The 13,265-nt window shown below is 48.2% G+C and overlaps 1 protein-coding gene across 8 annotated transcripts in view; it reads right to left on the bottom strand.

Moving 5' to 3' along the window:
- AHDC1 (AT-hook DNA binding motif containing 1) overlaps nt 1–13,265 on the bottom strand; it is a 306,721-nt gene that overhangs the window by 45,168 nt on the left and 248,288 nt on the right. For all 8 annotated transcript variants that reach the window (XM_030217758.1, XM_030217762.1, XM_030217759.1 and 5 more), the window contains one exon: nt 6,331–6,368. In XM_030217758.1, coding sequence (XP_030073618.1) covers nt 6,331–6,368 — 38 coding nt within the window. The remainder of the gene's footprint in view (nt 1–6,330; nt 6,369–13,265) is intronic.

The following is a 13,265-nucleotide window of genomic DNA, read 5'->3' as shown; positions in this document are numbered from 1 at the left end:
TGCCCTCCATGTAAATCTTTTTTATTACCTCCGCCGAAGCGGCCGCGTCTTTGAAAGCTCGGCCCGTCTCTAGCCTTCCCTTCGTGAGTTCGTTCCCTCAGAGTCAGTCCCGCCCTCGCGGAACTGATGTCAGAAGGCGGGACTGACTGTATGGGAACAAACTCAAGAAAGGAAGGCTAGAGACGGGCAGGGCAGGGCTTTCAAAGACGCAGCCGCTTCAACGAAGGTAAACAGCGCCGGCAGGGAGAACATGCGAGGGGATGTTGGGTGGGCGGGCCTGGAGGGAAAGTGGCTGGGCCTGGGCCCGTCCATGGCTACGCCTCACGTGCCAACAGAGGGGGCTCTGCATGCCATCTTTGGCACACGTGCCATAGGTTCGCCATCACTGAGCTATATACTCACTAGCCGTTAAGCCCGTTAAAACGGGCGCGTATTGGAATGTTTTTTTTCCCAAGGCCCCCCTCCCGTTGCAGCTGCAAGGCCCCCTGCCATCCTCCTTCCCTGCCAGCTCCAAGGACTCCTCTGTCCCTCCCTCCCAGCTCCAAGGCTCCAGTCCTCCCCCCTTCCCAGCTGCAAGGCCCCCTGCCTGCCCTCCCTCCCTCCCAGTTCCAAGGCCCCAGGCCCTCCCCCCCAGCTCCCAAGGCCCCCTTCCCTCCCTCCCAGTTCCAAGGCCCCCTGCTCTCCCTCACAACTGTAAGAGGCCCCATTCCCTCACAACTGTAAGGGCCCCCCCACCGTGCCTTCTTCCCAGCCAGCTGGAAGGCCCCCTTCAGTCCAGCCCTCCCAGCTCCAAGGCCCCCCCTCCTTCTGAGACCTCCCATGTCCCCTCCCCCCCCAAGGTAGCTGCTACCGCCCCCCCCACCCCGGAGTCGCCCCCGCCCCCCCTTCACCCGGCCCGGGCCCTCTCTTCGTTATTCAACTTACAGCAGCGCCAAAACAGCAGCAAGCAGCAGCTCCCGTTGGCCTTCCTTCACTGCCTGTGCCTCGCCCTCGTGTTACGTCACGTCGGCGAGGGCGGGGCACAGGCAGGGAAGGAAGGCCGACGGGAGCTGAAGCTGAGCTGCTTGCTGCTGTTTCGGCGCTGCTGTAAGTTGAATAACGAAGAGAGGGCCCGGGCCGGGTGAAGGGGGGGTGGTGGCGACTCCGGGGGGGGGGGGGGAGCGGTAGCGATGTCAGCGGTTCCCTCCCTCCCCTTCCGCGCAGTTTCCCTCTCTGTCCCGCCCCCCTCCCCCCGTCATCACGTCTTGACGTGGGGGCGGGACAGAGAGGGAAGTCTCTACTGCGCATTTGCAGGTGAGTCGGTCACTTGCCATTTATAGGTTTGATAGGAAAAGGATTTCATACATCCTTCCATCAGCACATCTCTAACCAATCAGAATTTTAACCTAGTCTGGATACTCTCTAGTGCATTCCAGTTCTTGTCATTATGACAAGAAAAAAAATACAACTGGCAAATAATAAAATTACGACTAGATTAAAACCTCATGACGGTGGGGGGGGGGGGGGGGGGGGGGGGGGGAGGGGGTAAGGTGGACGCACTAGCGCTTGTGGCATATAATTATATATTTGGAAGTCTCCAGCTCATATACTTATTAAAACAAAACTAGCCTTATTGCATGAGGAGGGTAAATAGAAGGGATGAAAATACATGTAGGACATCCTCATTCAAACTAGCTAGAGCTTATTTGCCTGAGTTTCCTTGCACCAGCACCTGTCTTGCACCACCAGTGTCTCCTCACAGCAAGGTCCCATCTGTGCATCCTAGGAGTTACAGTGCTGCCAATGTGATTGCCATGACAGCACAGCATCGCTAGATTTTGTGTTGATTTAAAATAGATGAAATCCCATGCAGCCTAAAGTAGCTCGATGAACACTAGAATGTATAGGAGTGGGATCTGGAAAACAAGACTGGAACAAAAATATCAGGGTGACAATTTCAGTGCTATAAATTTGCTTATGCAGTCACCTCAGAAGCCTTCTTGACCAGCGGATTCCCTCCTCAGAATCAACACTGCCAACAATTAATAGATCCAAGCCAAAAGGCTGAGAAACAAAAAAGGATCTTCTCAGAGCTTAAGTCACTCTTTAAATAAAAAAAGCTCACCATGATACACTATGGGGGGGGGGGGGGGGGTACCTTCAACTGAGGAACCCTGATGCTGCCTGATGAGTTTCTTCTATAACGGATTCTGGGTGCCCACATTTTGCTATAGAATACGCGATGTGATACCTGCAAGTGAGCCTTCTCCGGAGTAGCCCCCACACTCTGGAACGCACTGCCTGAAAGTCTTGTGTTAAGCGGAGCCTATCTCTACTTCTGGAAGCAGGCGAAAGCTTGGCTCTTCAACCAGGCCTTTAATGGAACAAGTAACTAACTCGTCAGTCTCACTCACACGCACAAGGTTTGACACGGGCTGCACATACTGCAGCGGGACATGTTTATTCACTCCTACCCTAGCTGAGATGATATTTAACCATCTCTCTGACCTCACGTGCAAACTTTCTTTAAATTAGCCATCTTACTTTTTAACTCTTGCTTACATCCTTCATTGTCAATTAAAGTTTTCTATTACGTATTGTGATGGCATTGTAAGTAGTGTACTATGCCATACTTTGTATTATTAGAATATTTTTACTGCTGTAATTGCCTATTGCTCATGTCTGATTTATTCTTACCGTACACCGCCTTGAGTGAACTCCTTCAAAACGGCGGTAAATAAATCCTAATAAATACGTAACTGGTGTAGGCATTACTTTATGTTTACATGCCTGCAGTTACAGCAGCCATAGAACTGGCATAGCTGCAGTCACATAAAAGCGGTATAACACATATAACGGACAGTAATCTGTAAGTTACATGTGTATGTGGGAGTCAGTGGTGTAGCTACGTGGGGCCTGGGGGAGCCTGGGCCCCCGTAGATTTGGCCCTGGACCCCCCTGCTGACGACCCGCCCGACCCCTCCTCCCCCCCGCCGCCAACCTACCTTCGCTGGCGGGGGACCCCAACCCCCACCAGCCGAGTTCCTCTTGTTCTCGCAAAAGGCTTTCTTCTGCGAGAAGAGGACCTCGGCTGGCGGGGGTTGGGGTCCCCCGCTAGCAAAGGTAGGCGACGGCGGGTTGGCGGCGGGAGGGGGATAAAGAGGGTTGGCGGTGGGGGGGGGGGGGCAAAGTCGGCAATGGTGGGGGGAGGGTGGGTCGGCGATGCCGGGGGAGGCCTAAAATGTGCCCCCTCACCTCGGTGTCTGGACCCCCCTCCCGCCGAAGTCTGGCTATGCCCCTGGTGGGAGTACCGCCTATTTTCTACCCATGTACATGCCTGCCTTGCCTTTATGCACGTCATTCTGCAATAGAACAGGAATGCATACAGTTACACGCACAAGTGCTAGTAGTCTGTGCATTTACACATACAAAGGGTGCACATTTGTGGATGCCCAGTTATAGAATTTCCCTTTGTAAACAGGAAAAGGGAAGCAGGAAACTTTGGAACCCTACAGATAGATCAAAATGATGAAGGCATTGCAATAATCTTTAGCTTTACTGGGAACGCAAGTGAGACCTAAGACACACTGTACCAAAGGAAGTATTAACATTACATGCGGATAATAATAAAAACAAACCAGTCAATCTGACTGGGAAATTACATACAAAAACATTCAGCACATTAAATTATTATACGGTCTTATCGCTGGCTGTGCAGGTAAGCTCAAAAGGAGAGATTCACTCAGTGGCATAGCTTCAGGGGTCTGGGCCTACCCACTTTAGGCTCAGCACCCCCCCCCCCCCCCCCCCCAAAAAAAAAGTTATGGCACTGTTACTTTGGCTGATGGGGATCCCAAGCCCCACCAGCTGAAGAGGTCCCTCCTCTGCCTGCCAGAAACTCCCCTGTGCTCTCAGTTGGTGGCACTTTCCATGGCTAGCACACAAAAAAAGGAAAAAGTCTCCATAAATGAAACAAACCGAAGTCAAATCAAAAAGTGGAGTCAGTCAACATGTATCGGGAACCAGATTCTTTATTATTCTTATAGTCAGCAACTGTAAAACGGAGGAGGAGAACCAGATACAGCTGTGTTTCGGCGTCAGGGGTAATACAATCTAGAAGTATTGCTCAGCACTAGAAGCCTCGCTCACTGAGCAAGGCGTCTAGCGCTGAACAGTACTTCTAGACTGTATAACCCCTGATGCAGGCAAACACCAATGCCGAAACACAGCTGTGTGGTTCTCCTCCATTTACGTGGCCTCCCACGTAGCCATCTTTCCCCCCTTCAGTCCATCCAGAACTCTGCCGCACGTCTTATCTTCCGCCTTAACCGATATACTCATATCACCCCTCTCCTCAAGTCACTTCACTGGCTCCCAATCAGATACCGCATACAGTTCAAGCTTCTCTTACTCACCTACAAATGCACTCGATCTGCGGCCCCTCCTTACCTCTCTACCCTCATCTCCCCTTACGTCCCTACCTGTAACCTCCGCTCTCAAGACAAATCCCTCCTTTCAGTACCCTTCTCCACCACCTCCAACTCCAGGCTCCGCCCCTTGTCTCGCCTCTCCCCATGCCTGGAACAAACTCCCTGAGCCCATACGCCGTGCCCCCTCCCTACCCATCTTCAAATCAATGCTCAAAGCCCACCTCTTCAATGTCGCCTTCGGCACCTAATCACTACACCTCTTCTCAGGAAAACTTATCTACCCCAACTTGACATTTCGTCCTTTAGATTGTAAGCTCTTCTGAGCAGGGACCGTCCTTAATTGTTAATTTGTACAGCGCTGCGTAACCCTAGTAGCGCTCTAGAAATGTTAAGTAGTAGTAGTATTACATATAGCAGTGATTTAACCAGAGCTGAGATTGTGATGTCATAATGCCTCATTCCACCAATGCCTAAGAGCCAAGCTCATTAGTGATGTCACAATGGCTTGATTGTCCTATATTTGTCTCACTCTTATCTATTAGATTGTAAGCTCTTTCGAGCAGGGACCGTCCTTAATTGTTAATTTGTACAGCGCTGCGTAACCCTAGTAGCGCTCTAGAAATGTTAAGTAGTAGTAGTAGTATTACATATAGCAGTGATTTAACCAGAGCTGAGATTGTGATGTCATAATGCCTCATTCCACCAATGCCTAAGAGCCAACCTCATCAGTGATGTCACAATGGCTTGATTGTCCTATATTTGTCTCACTCTTATCTATTAGATTGTAAGCTCTTTGAGCAGGGACTGTCTCTCTTTGTTAAATTGTACAGCGCTACGTAACCCTAGTAGCCCTTTAGAAATGTTAAGTAGTAGTAGTATTACATATAGCAGTGATTTAACCAGAGCTGAGATTGTGATGTCATAATGCCTCATTCCACCAATGCCTAAGAGCCAACTTCATCAGTGATGTCACAATGGCTCGACTGTCCTATACTTGGCCCACTTCCCCCCTTAGTGTGAAGAGTTTCAGTCTCTGGTATCCAGAGCTGAGATTGTGATGTCATAATGCCTCATTCCACCAATGCCTAAGAGCCAAGCTCATCAGTGATGTCACAATGGCTTGATTGTCCTATATTTGTCTCACTCTTATCTATTAGATTGTAAGCTCTTTCGAGCAGGGACCGTCCTTAATTGTTAATTTGTACAGCGCTGCGTAACCCTAGCAGCGCTCTAGAAATGTTAAGTAGTAGTAGTATTTACAGTTGCCGACTATAAGAATAATAAAGAATCATCTGGTTCCAACATGTGTTGACTGACTCCACTTTTTGATTTGACTTTCCATGGACCAACACCTCGCTCCCCCACATGCACACAAACTGAGCATGTGGGAGGGGTTGGGGGGGGAGGGGAGGCTGGTGCAACGGTGGCCCATAGAAAGTGCCACCAACTGCAAGTGTAGGGGAATTTCTGGCTGCTGGAGGGGCTTAAGGAACCCCACCGGCTCAGGAATTTACAATTTGAGTTGTGGATAGGGGCAAAATTTTGTGCCCGCCCGTTTTGGCCTCAGGCACCCCCTCTCCTAAAACTGAACACCCGGCTATGAAACTGCATTCACAGTTTCTCACCTGGGGTTTTGTCTGCATAGAAGGATCGTTATGAAACGGGCTTTTAATATTACAATTACTGCTACAAACATTGCCATAGTAAGCTATCATTTAAGTTCCAGCCTAACTAAAAAACAAAACAAAACACAACATTAGCTCAAAAAGTTAAACTTGTACAGCATATGCCCAAATCATTAATAAATATTTCCAAAGTCAAACCCAACCTCCAATCTAAAATGGAAGAGACAAGAGAAAGGACGATGGCCTTTAGGGAAGATGATGCTCAAACTACTTGGCCCGTTGCGGAAAGAACTTACCATCTGCTTTGTTGCTTCGGATATTACACTTTAGTTCCCTGAAAAGAAAAAAAAAAAATTACAGTTACCCTTGAAGAGTGAATACTTACACCCAGATCTGGCCCTAGTGCATGCCTGACTCTGAATCCGTTATATTTATTTTATTCATTCATGGTCTGTCTACACAATCTAAACAGATTACAATAAGCATACACAGGTTAAAAAAAAACACATTATCTACAGAGATGGGATGTTGTCAACAGGCTACACCTAGAATAATTACACAAGTGTCTGGAGTTTTGCAACATATCCTGGTTCAGAGAAATGAATTCTAAAGCCCCCTCAGGATCTGAGCAAATTGGATCTGGACATGAACATAAGATACCTACTGTAAAACAATTTCTGTGACCTGAGTATGTTAACTGTGCAGTGCTCTCAGTACTTGCACAACACAAATCTACAAGATGACAAATGGAACTTGTGTGATTTGCATGGCAGGACTACATTCAGCCACATGGATGGCCACAAAACATTTTCCTTTATTTAAACAAACCAAAAATCTGAACAACTTGACTCACTTCTAACAGTTAGGCTAGCCTCGATGAGAATTTCTTAACAAATAAAATCCTATTTCATGTTCACACTATAAAAACCTAAGAAATGAAATTTTAGAACCTAATTATGTGTATCCTAGAACAGTGGTTCTGAAACCTGTCCTGGGGGACCCCCAACTAGTCGTACGTTTGGGATAGCCATAAAGAATATTCATGGGAGATTTGCTGCTATTGCATGCAGATTTAATCTCATGCAAATTCATTGCCAGTAACCCAAAAAATCTGACTGGCTTAGGGGCAGGATATATTCTGGAACCGCTACCCTAGACAAGATAGAAAGAAACATTTCAAATATCTCAAAGGCGCAAACGATGAAATAAAAATAACTCTTGAGAAGGTACTTTAGGCAAAAATTCATAATATGATACCCCAAATTAAACAGATCCAGGAGCAACACTACAAAATGTCTTCATTGAAAAGGAGGTGGATATATAAAACTGCATCCCGGATGAAAATGGAGGACAGCAGGACCAGAATCCAAGAAGGCCTGGAATAAAGCACAAAGGATCCTTAGCTGGGAGGATGTTAAGACTACAGCCAGACATTGGGTGGGCTCTGCAATGCTGCACCAGGAATGGGCAGATCGGAAGGGTCTTGTGCTCCTTATCTGCCTTCATTTTCTCCGTCTGTCTTGATCTTGCCTTGCTCACTCAAGGTTTCGGAGATGAAAAGTATTATTGTGATATTACACCACTAGGTGTCCCCGGTCAGCTATGAATTTTGCTTTTAAGATCCCACAGGCGCTTTGTAGTCCTCATTACTCAGACAAGTGATTTGAAAAGTTTATCAGCCAGTTTCCTTCTAAACAAATCCAGCAAAGAAAGGTAAATGGCATACCCTTGCTTGGAGAAAGTCTAATCCCAGAGCATCCCCAGAAATGATCAGTCCAGTGGCGTACCAAAGGGGGGGGGGAGGGGGGGCGGTCCGCCCCGGGTGCACGCCGCTGGGGGGGGGGGGGTGCCGCGGCGCGCGCCTGTGGGCTCCGACTTCGCTCGTTCGCTGCAGCTCCCTCTGCCCCAGAACAGGTTACTTCCTGTTCCGGGGCAGAGGGAGCTGCAGCGAATGAGCGAAGTTCGCGGTCGGAGCCCACTGGCGAGCGCCGCGGCACCCCCCCCCCCAGTGGCGTGCACCCGGGGGGGGTGTCATTTTGCCGGGGAGGGGGGAAGGTGTCATTTCGCAGGTGGGGGGGGGGGGCGCATCGGCAATCCGCCCCGGGTGCCATCCACGCTAGGAACGCCACTGGATCAGTCACCTCTTTTCTCAATTAAAAGTGATGTAAAGCTATACTGGTCCTCAAAAATGCACTGACTGTAGACACCGATGCCATTTATTGATCCAGAAGATTATATGAAAAGGGAAAGGGGATGGAATTTGATATACCACCTTTCTGTGGTTACAAAGTGGTTTACATATTACATGTTTTGTACTTTTTGGGATCTTGCCTGGTATTTGTGATCTGGATTGGCCACTGTTGGAAAACAGGATGCTGGGCTTGATGGACCTTTGGTCTTTCCCAGTATGGCAATACTTATGTATACAGGTACTTATTTTGTACCTGGGGCAATGGAGGGTTAAGTGACTTGCCCAATGTCACAAGGAGCTGCAGTGGGAATCAAACCCAGTTCCCCAGGATCAAAGTCTGTCTTATTAACCACTAGGCTACTCCTCCACTAGCAACATTTTATGGAGAATCTCAAATAGTAGCAACATTCCATGTACAATCTCCAAGTAGAATCTCAAATAGGGCAAGGGGACTTGATATACTGCCTTTCTGTGTTTTTTGCAACTACATTCAAAGTGGTTTACATAGTATATACAGGTACTTATTTTGTACCTGGGGCAATGGAGGGTTAAGTGACTTGCCCAGAGTCACAAGGAGCTGCAGCAGGAATTGAACCCAGTTCCCTATGATCAAAGTCCATTGCACTAACCACTAGGCTCCTCCACTCCTTACTCTTTAGGATTCCAGAATCTTGCTATTCTTTGGGGTTCTACATGGAATGTTGCTGCTCTTTGTGATTGTGCATGGAATCTTGTTAATGGGACTTGATATACCGCCTGTCTGTGGTTTTAGCAACTACATTCAAAGCGGTTTACATAGTATATTCAGGTACTTATTTTGTACCTGGGGCAATGGAGGGTTAAGTGACTTGACCAGAGTCACAAGGAGCTGCAGTGGGAATCAAACCCAGTTCCCCTGGTTCTCAGGCCACTGCACTAACCATTATGCTACTCCTCCACTCAATTAATCCCACGTTGTGCACCAACTTTTGAAATTACACAGGCCCTTCATCAGGTGGTCTGGAAAGCTCATATGGTACAACATCTTCAAGGTTATTCTTAGTTAGCTCAATAACAAACTAAACACAACTTATCTATCCTAATTAGAAGTCAAAGATGAGACAGATACTCCCTTAAGTGTGGATCAAGTGTAAGATACATATACAGTAATACAAAAAAAGGATAATCAGCTTCTGTGCAAATCACACTAATACCAGCTGGTTTTGCATATTTCTTTCAAATATATTTTATTATTTGTTTTCTTTTAAGTTGTGCTGTTTTCCACACATACATGGAGTGGAGGAGTGGCCTAGTGGTTAGGGTGGTGGACTTTGGTCCTGGGGAACTGGGTTCGATTCCCACTTCAGGCACAGGCAGCTCCTTGTGACTCTGGGCAAGTCACTTAACCCTCCATTGCCCCATGTAAGCTGCATTGAGCCTGCCATGAGTGGGAAAGCGCAGGGTACAAATGTAACAAAAATAAAATAGATACTATTGGAGATTCTACATGGAATGTTGCTATTCCACTAGCAACACTAGCAACATTCCACGTAGAAGGCTGCGCAGCCACATTGGTGATCTGCAAGGGCCGACTTCTACATGGAATGTTGCTAGTAGAATAGCAACATTCCATGTAGAATCTCAAATAGTAGCAACAGTGGAGGAGTGGCCTAGTGGTTAGGGTGGTGGACTTTGGTCCTGGGTTCGATTCCCACTTCAGGCACAGGCAGCTCCTTGTGACTCTGGGCAAGTCACTTAACCCTCCATTGCCCCATGTAAGCCGCATTGAGCCTGCCATAAGTGGGAAAGCGCGGGGTACAAATGTAACAAAAATAAAACAAAAAATTAAAATACAGAGCTGTTCTACCTTAACCTAGCCATCTACATGCCTTGTTCTCAACCTCTACTCTCTCTGCTCTTGAAATCTTTTGCTTCTGATCTTTTCCATACTGCACTGTTACTTTATATTCCTCCCAGTCCCACTCCTTCGCTCAGCCAGGTGCTGTCTGCAGCCTGTGCTCATGGAAAGCTGCTACAGGAAGTGACCTCAGCTCTTTGGCAGTCTCTGCTGGGCATTGCTGCGCTGGGTCTACAGGGCTCTGCTCCAGTGCTCTGGATTATATACACACACAGCATCCACCCACAGCCACACACAGTGCAGCCTAATGAAGTTGCAGGTTTCTGCAGACACCCACAAGAAACTCCAACCCTACAGAAGAAGCCAATCCCATTATTCCACAGAAAGCTTAAAATTATTTTCAGCAGTCTTACCCAAGTGCTGTGATATACACATAGAGCACAGTAGAACATATAGAGGGGCATAATTGAACAAAAACGTCTACCTCCATGGGCGTTCATCTCCGAGAACGGGTCCGTGAAGGGGCGGACCGAACCGTATTTTCAAAAAAAAATAGACGTCCATGTTTTATTCGACAATTTGTGAGCTGGGCGTTTTTGTTTTTCAGTGATAATGGAAAATGAAAGCGCCCAGCTCAAAAACGAATAAATCCAAGGCATTTGTTCGTGGAAGGGGCCAGGAGTCGTAGTGCACATGCCAGGACACCAACCGGGTACCCTAGGGGGCACTTTTACAAAACAAAAAAAAAAGGGTAAAAGAGCTCCCAGGTGCATAGCACCCTTCCCTTGTGCGTTGAGCCCCCCAAATCCCCCTCAAAACCCACCGCCCACAAGTCTACACCATTACTATAGCCCTAAGGGGTGAAGGGGGGCACCTACATGTGGGTACAGTGGGTTTGGGGGGCGGTTTGGAGGGCTTCCATTTACCAGCACAAGTGTAACAGGTGGGGGGGGGGGATGGGCATGGGTCCACCTGCCTGAAGTCCACTGCACCCCCTAATAACTGCTCCAGTGACCTGCATACTGCTGCCAGGGAGGTGGGTATGACATTTGAAGGTGAAAATAAAAAGTTGTGAAACGGCATATTTTGTGGTGGGAGGGGGTTTGTGACCACTGGGGGAGTCAGGGGAGGTCATCCCCAATTCCCTCCAGTGGTCATCTGGTCATTTAGGGCACTTTTTGGGGCCTTATTCGTGGAAAAACAGGGTCCAGGAAAAGTGCCCTAAATTCTCGCTAAAAACGCATATTTTTCTTCCATTATCGGCGAAAGGCGCCCATCTCTGATCGCCCGATAACCACGCCCCAGTTCCGCCTTCACCACGCCTTCGACACGCCCCCATCAACTTTGTCCGCATCGGAGTGCAGTTGAAAACGTCCAAATTCGGCTTTCGATTATACCGCTTTATTCGTTTTTGTGAGATAAACGTCTATCTCCCGATTTGGGTCGCAATATAGGCGTTTTTCTTTTTCAATTATAAGCTGGATAGTGTGTCCAGCCAGAGTGAAATAGGCGCGCACACACCCACCCACCCACCCACCACTGCCTCAGGTACAAAATTAGATTATAAAGCCTTCTGGGGATAGAGAAATACAGAGTGAGGGTGTGAATGTAAGTCATCTTCAGCTATTACTGAAAAGGTGTGAGCTAAATCTAAATAAATAAAAATACAATGTGGTACGGAACACACAGACACACACTCACAATCCTGCACAGCAACATTCCCAGTCTAACAAACTACCCTTTTCCCTTTGCAAACACACACATTTCTTTGTCACCTGGGCTGCAGTATATGCTTCTGCCTCTTTACAAGCACTACGAGCAACCAATGAAGCCCCCCCCTCCCCTTCAGTCTACATTGAGTCACCAAGTGGAAAATTCTACTGTTAATGAAGGAGATGCTACTAAAGCCTAAGGAACAACATTATTTCAGGAAGAGGGTTACTTGCCTTCCTCCAAAGGCTCATATATAGGACACTAGCCGTTGAGCCCGTAAAAACGGGCTGGTATTGGGGTTTTCCTTCCTTCCTTCCTTCCCCCTCCCTCCCTCCCCGTGAGGTCGCCACCGCTACCGTTCCCCCCCCCCCCCCCCCCCCCGGAGTCGCCGCCATCCCTCCACCCGGCCCGGGCCCTCTCTCTCTCTCCGCTACTAAACTTACACATCCATTCGCCGGAACGCAGCACGCACATCAGCTGAGCTGCCGTCGGCCCTTCCTTCTCTGCCTGTGTCCCGCCCTCCTGTGACGTAACGTTAGTAGCGGAGAGAGGGCCCAGGCCGGGTGTGTGTGGGGTAACGGTAGCGGCAACCTCGGGTGGGCGGGTGGGGGGGGGAGCGGTATCAACCTCGGCGGCGCAGTTTCCCTCTCTGTCCCGCCCTCGTCATCACGTATTGACGCGGGGGCGGGACAGAGAGGGAAGTCTCTACTGCGCATTTGCGAGTGAGTCGGTCACTCGCCGTTTATATGTTTGATATCCTCAGTGGGCTGTTACATGGGCATAGAAAACATTCTCCTTGATCTGTGTGAAGAATGCCAGAGTCTACGCATGACACTTATTTTTTCTGCTTCCATCCCTTTCTGGAGGAGTTTGTGTGTGTCACTGAAAGTTTCATTAATTCATGATACAGTTAAGTGGTGGCGGGAAAGGGAGTGAGGATTGGAAATACACCAGAAGCATACAACCAAACGATGCTGCAGTAATTATTCACTGGAGTGTCAGAGTCCAAGATATAATGGATTCAGAGAGCTCCTAACTTGTGAACCCCTTGCCACGGTGAAACAGACACCCTTTTCATTGCTGCATCCTACCCTCTATCTGATTCCAGTGCTCAGATAGCTAGCTACAAGCTCAGTGTCGCGTTAAAGAAAACACTAGGGCAGCTTGTCTGCTGGAGAATCTACTGCAAATCATAGGAGCCAACTTTTCAAAATTATTGGGGGTGCTAAGTCCGATGGAAATAACCCTTCCCTGGACATATCCAAGGGATTTTCTTAATATTGGGGGTGCTCAAGCACCCACAGAGTCGGCTCCAGTGCTGCAAATTAGCTCTGCAGTCTTTCCCCCCCAATTGTTTTTCTTGAAGGTAAAGGCAATCTCTCATTTCTTTTCTCTTTAAATATATTTCTGACTAAACCTTTTGCCCCATTTTAGTTCTCTAAACGGGAAAACTGATCTCCAAATTCAATCTGTGGATGTCTCACACACCT

Source organism: Microcaecilia unicolor, chromosome 11 (genome assembly GCF_901765095.1).
Source record: "Microcaecilia unicolor chromosome 11, aMicUni1.1, whole genome shotgun sequence".
Classification (NCBI taxonomy): domain Eukaryota; kingdom Metazoa; phylum Chordata; class Amphibia; order Gymnophiona; family Siphonopidae; genus Microcaecilia; species Microcaecilia unicolor.
Note: the sequence above shows the minus strand (reverse complement) of the source record. Positions and strands in the feature narration are given on the sequence as shown.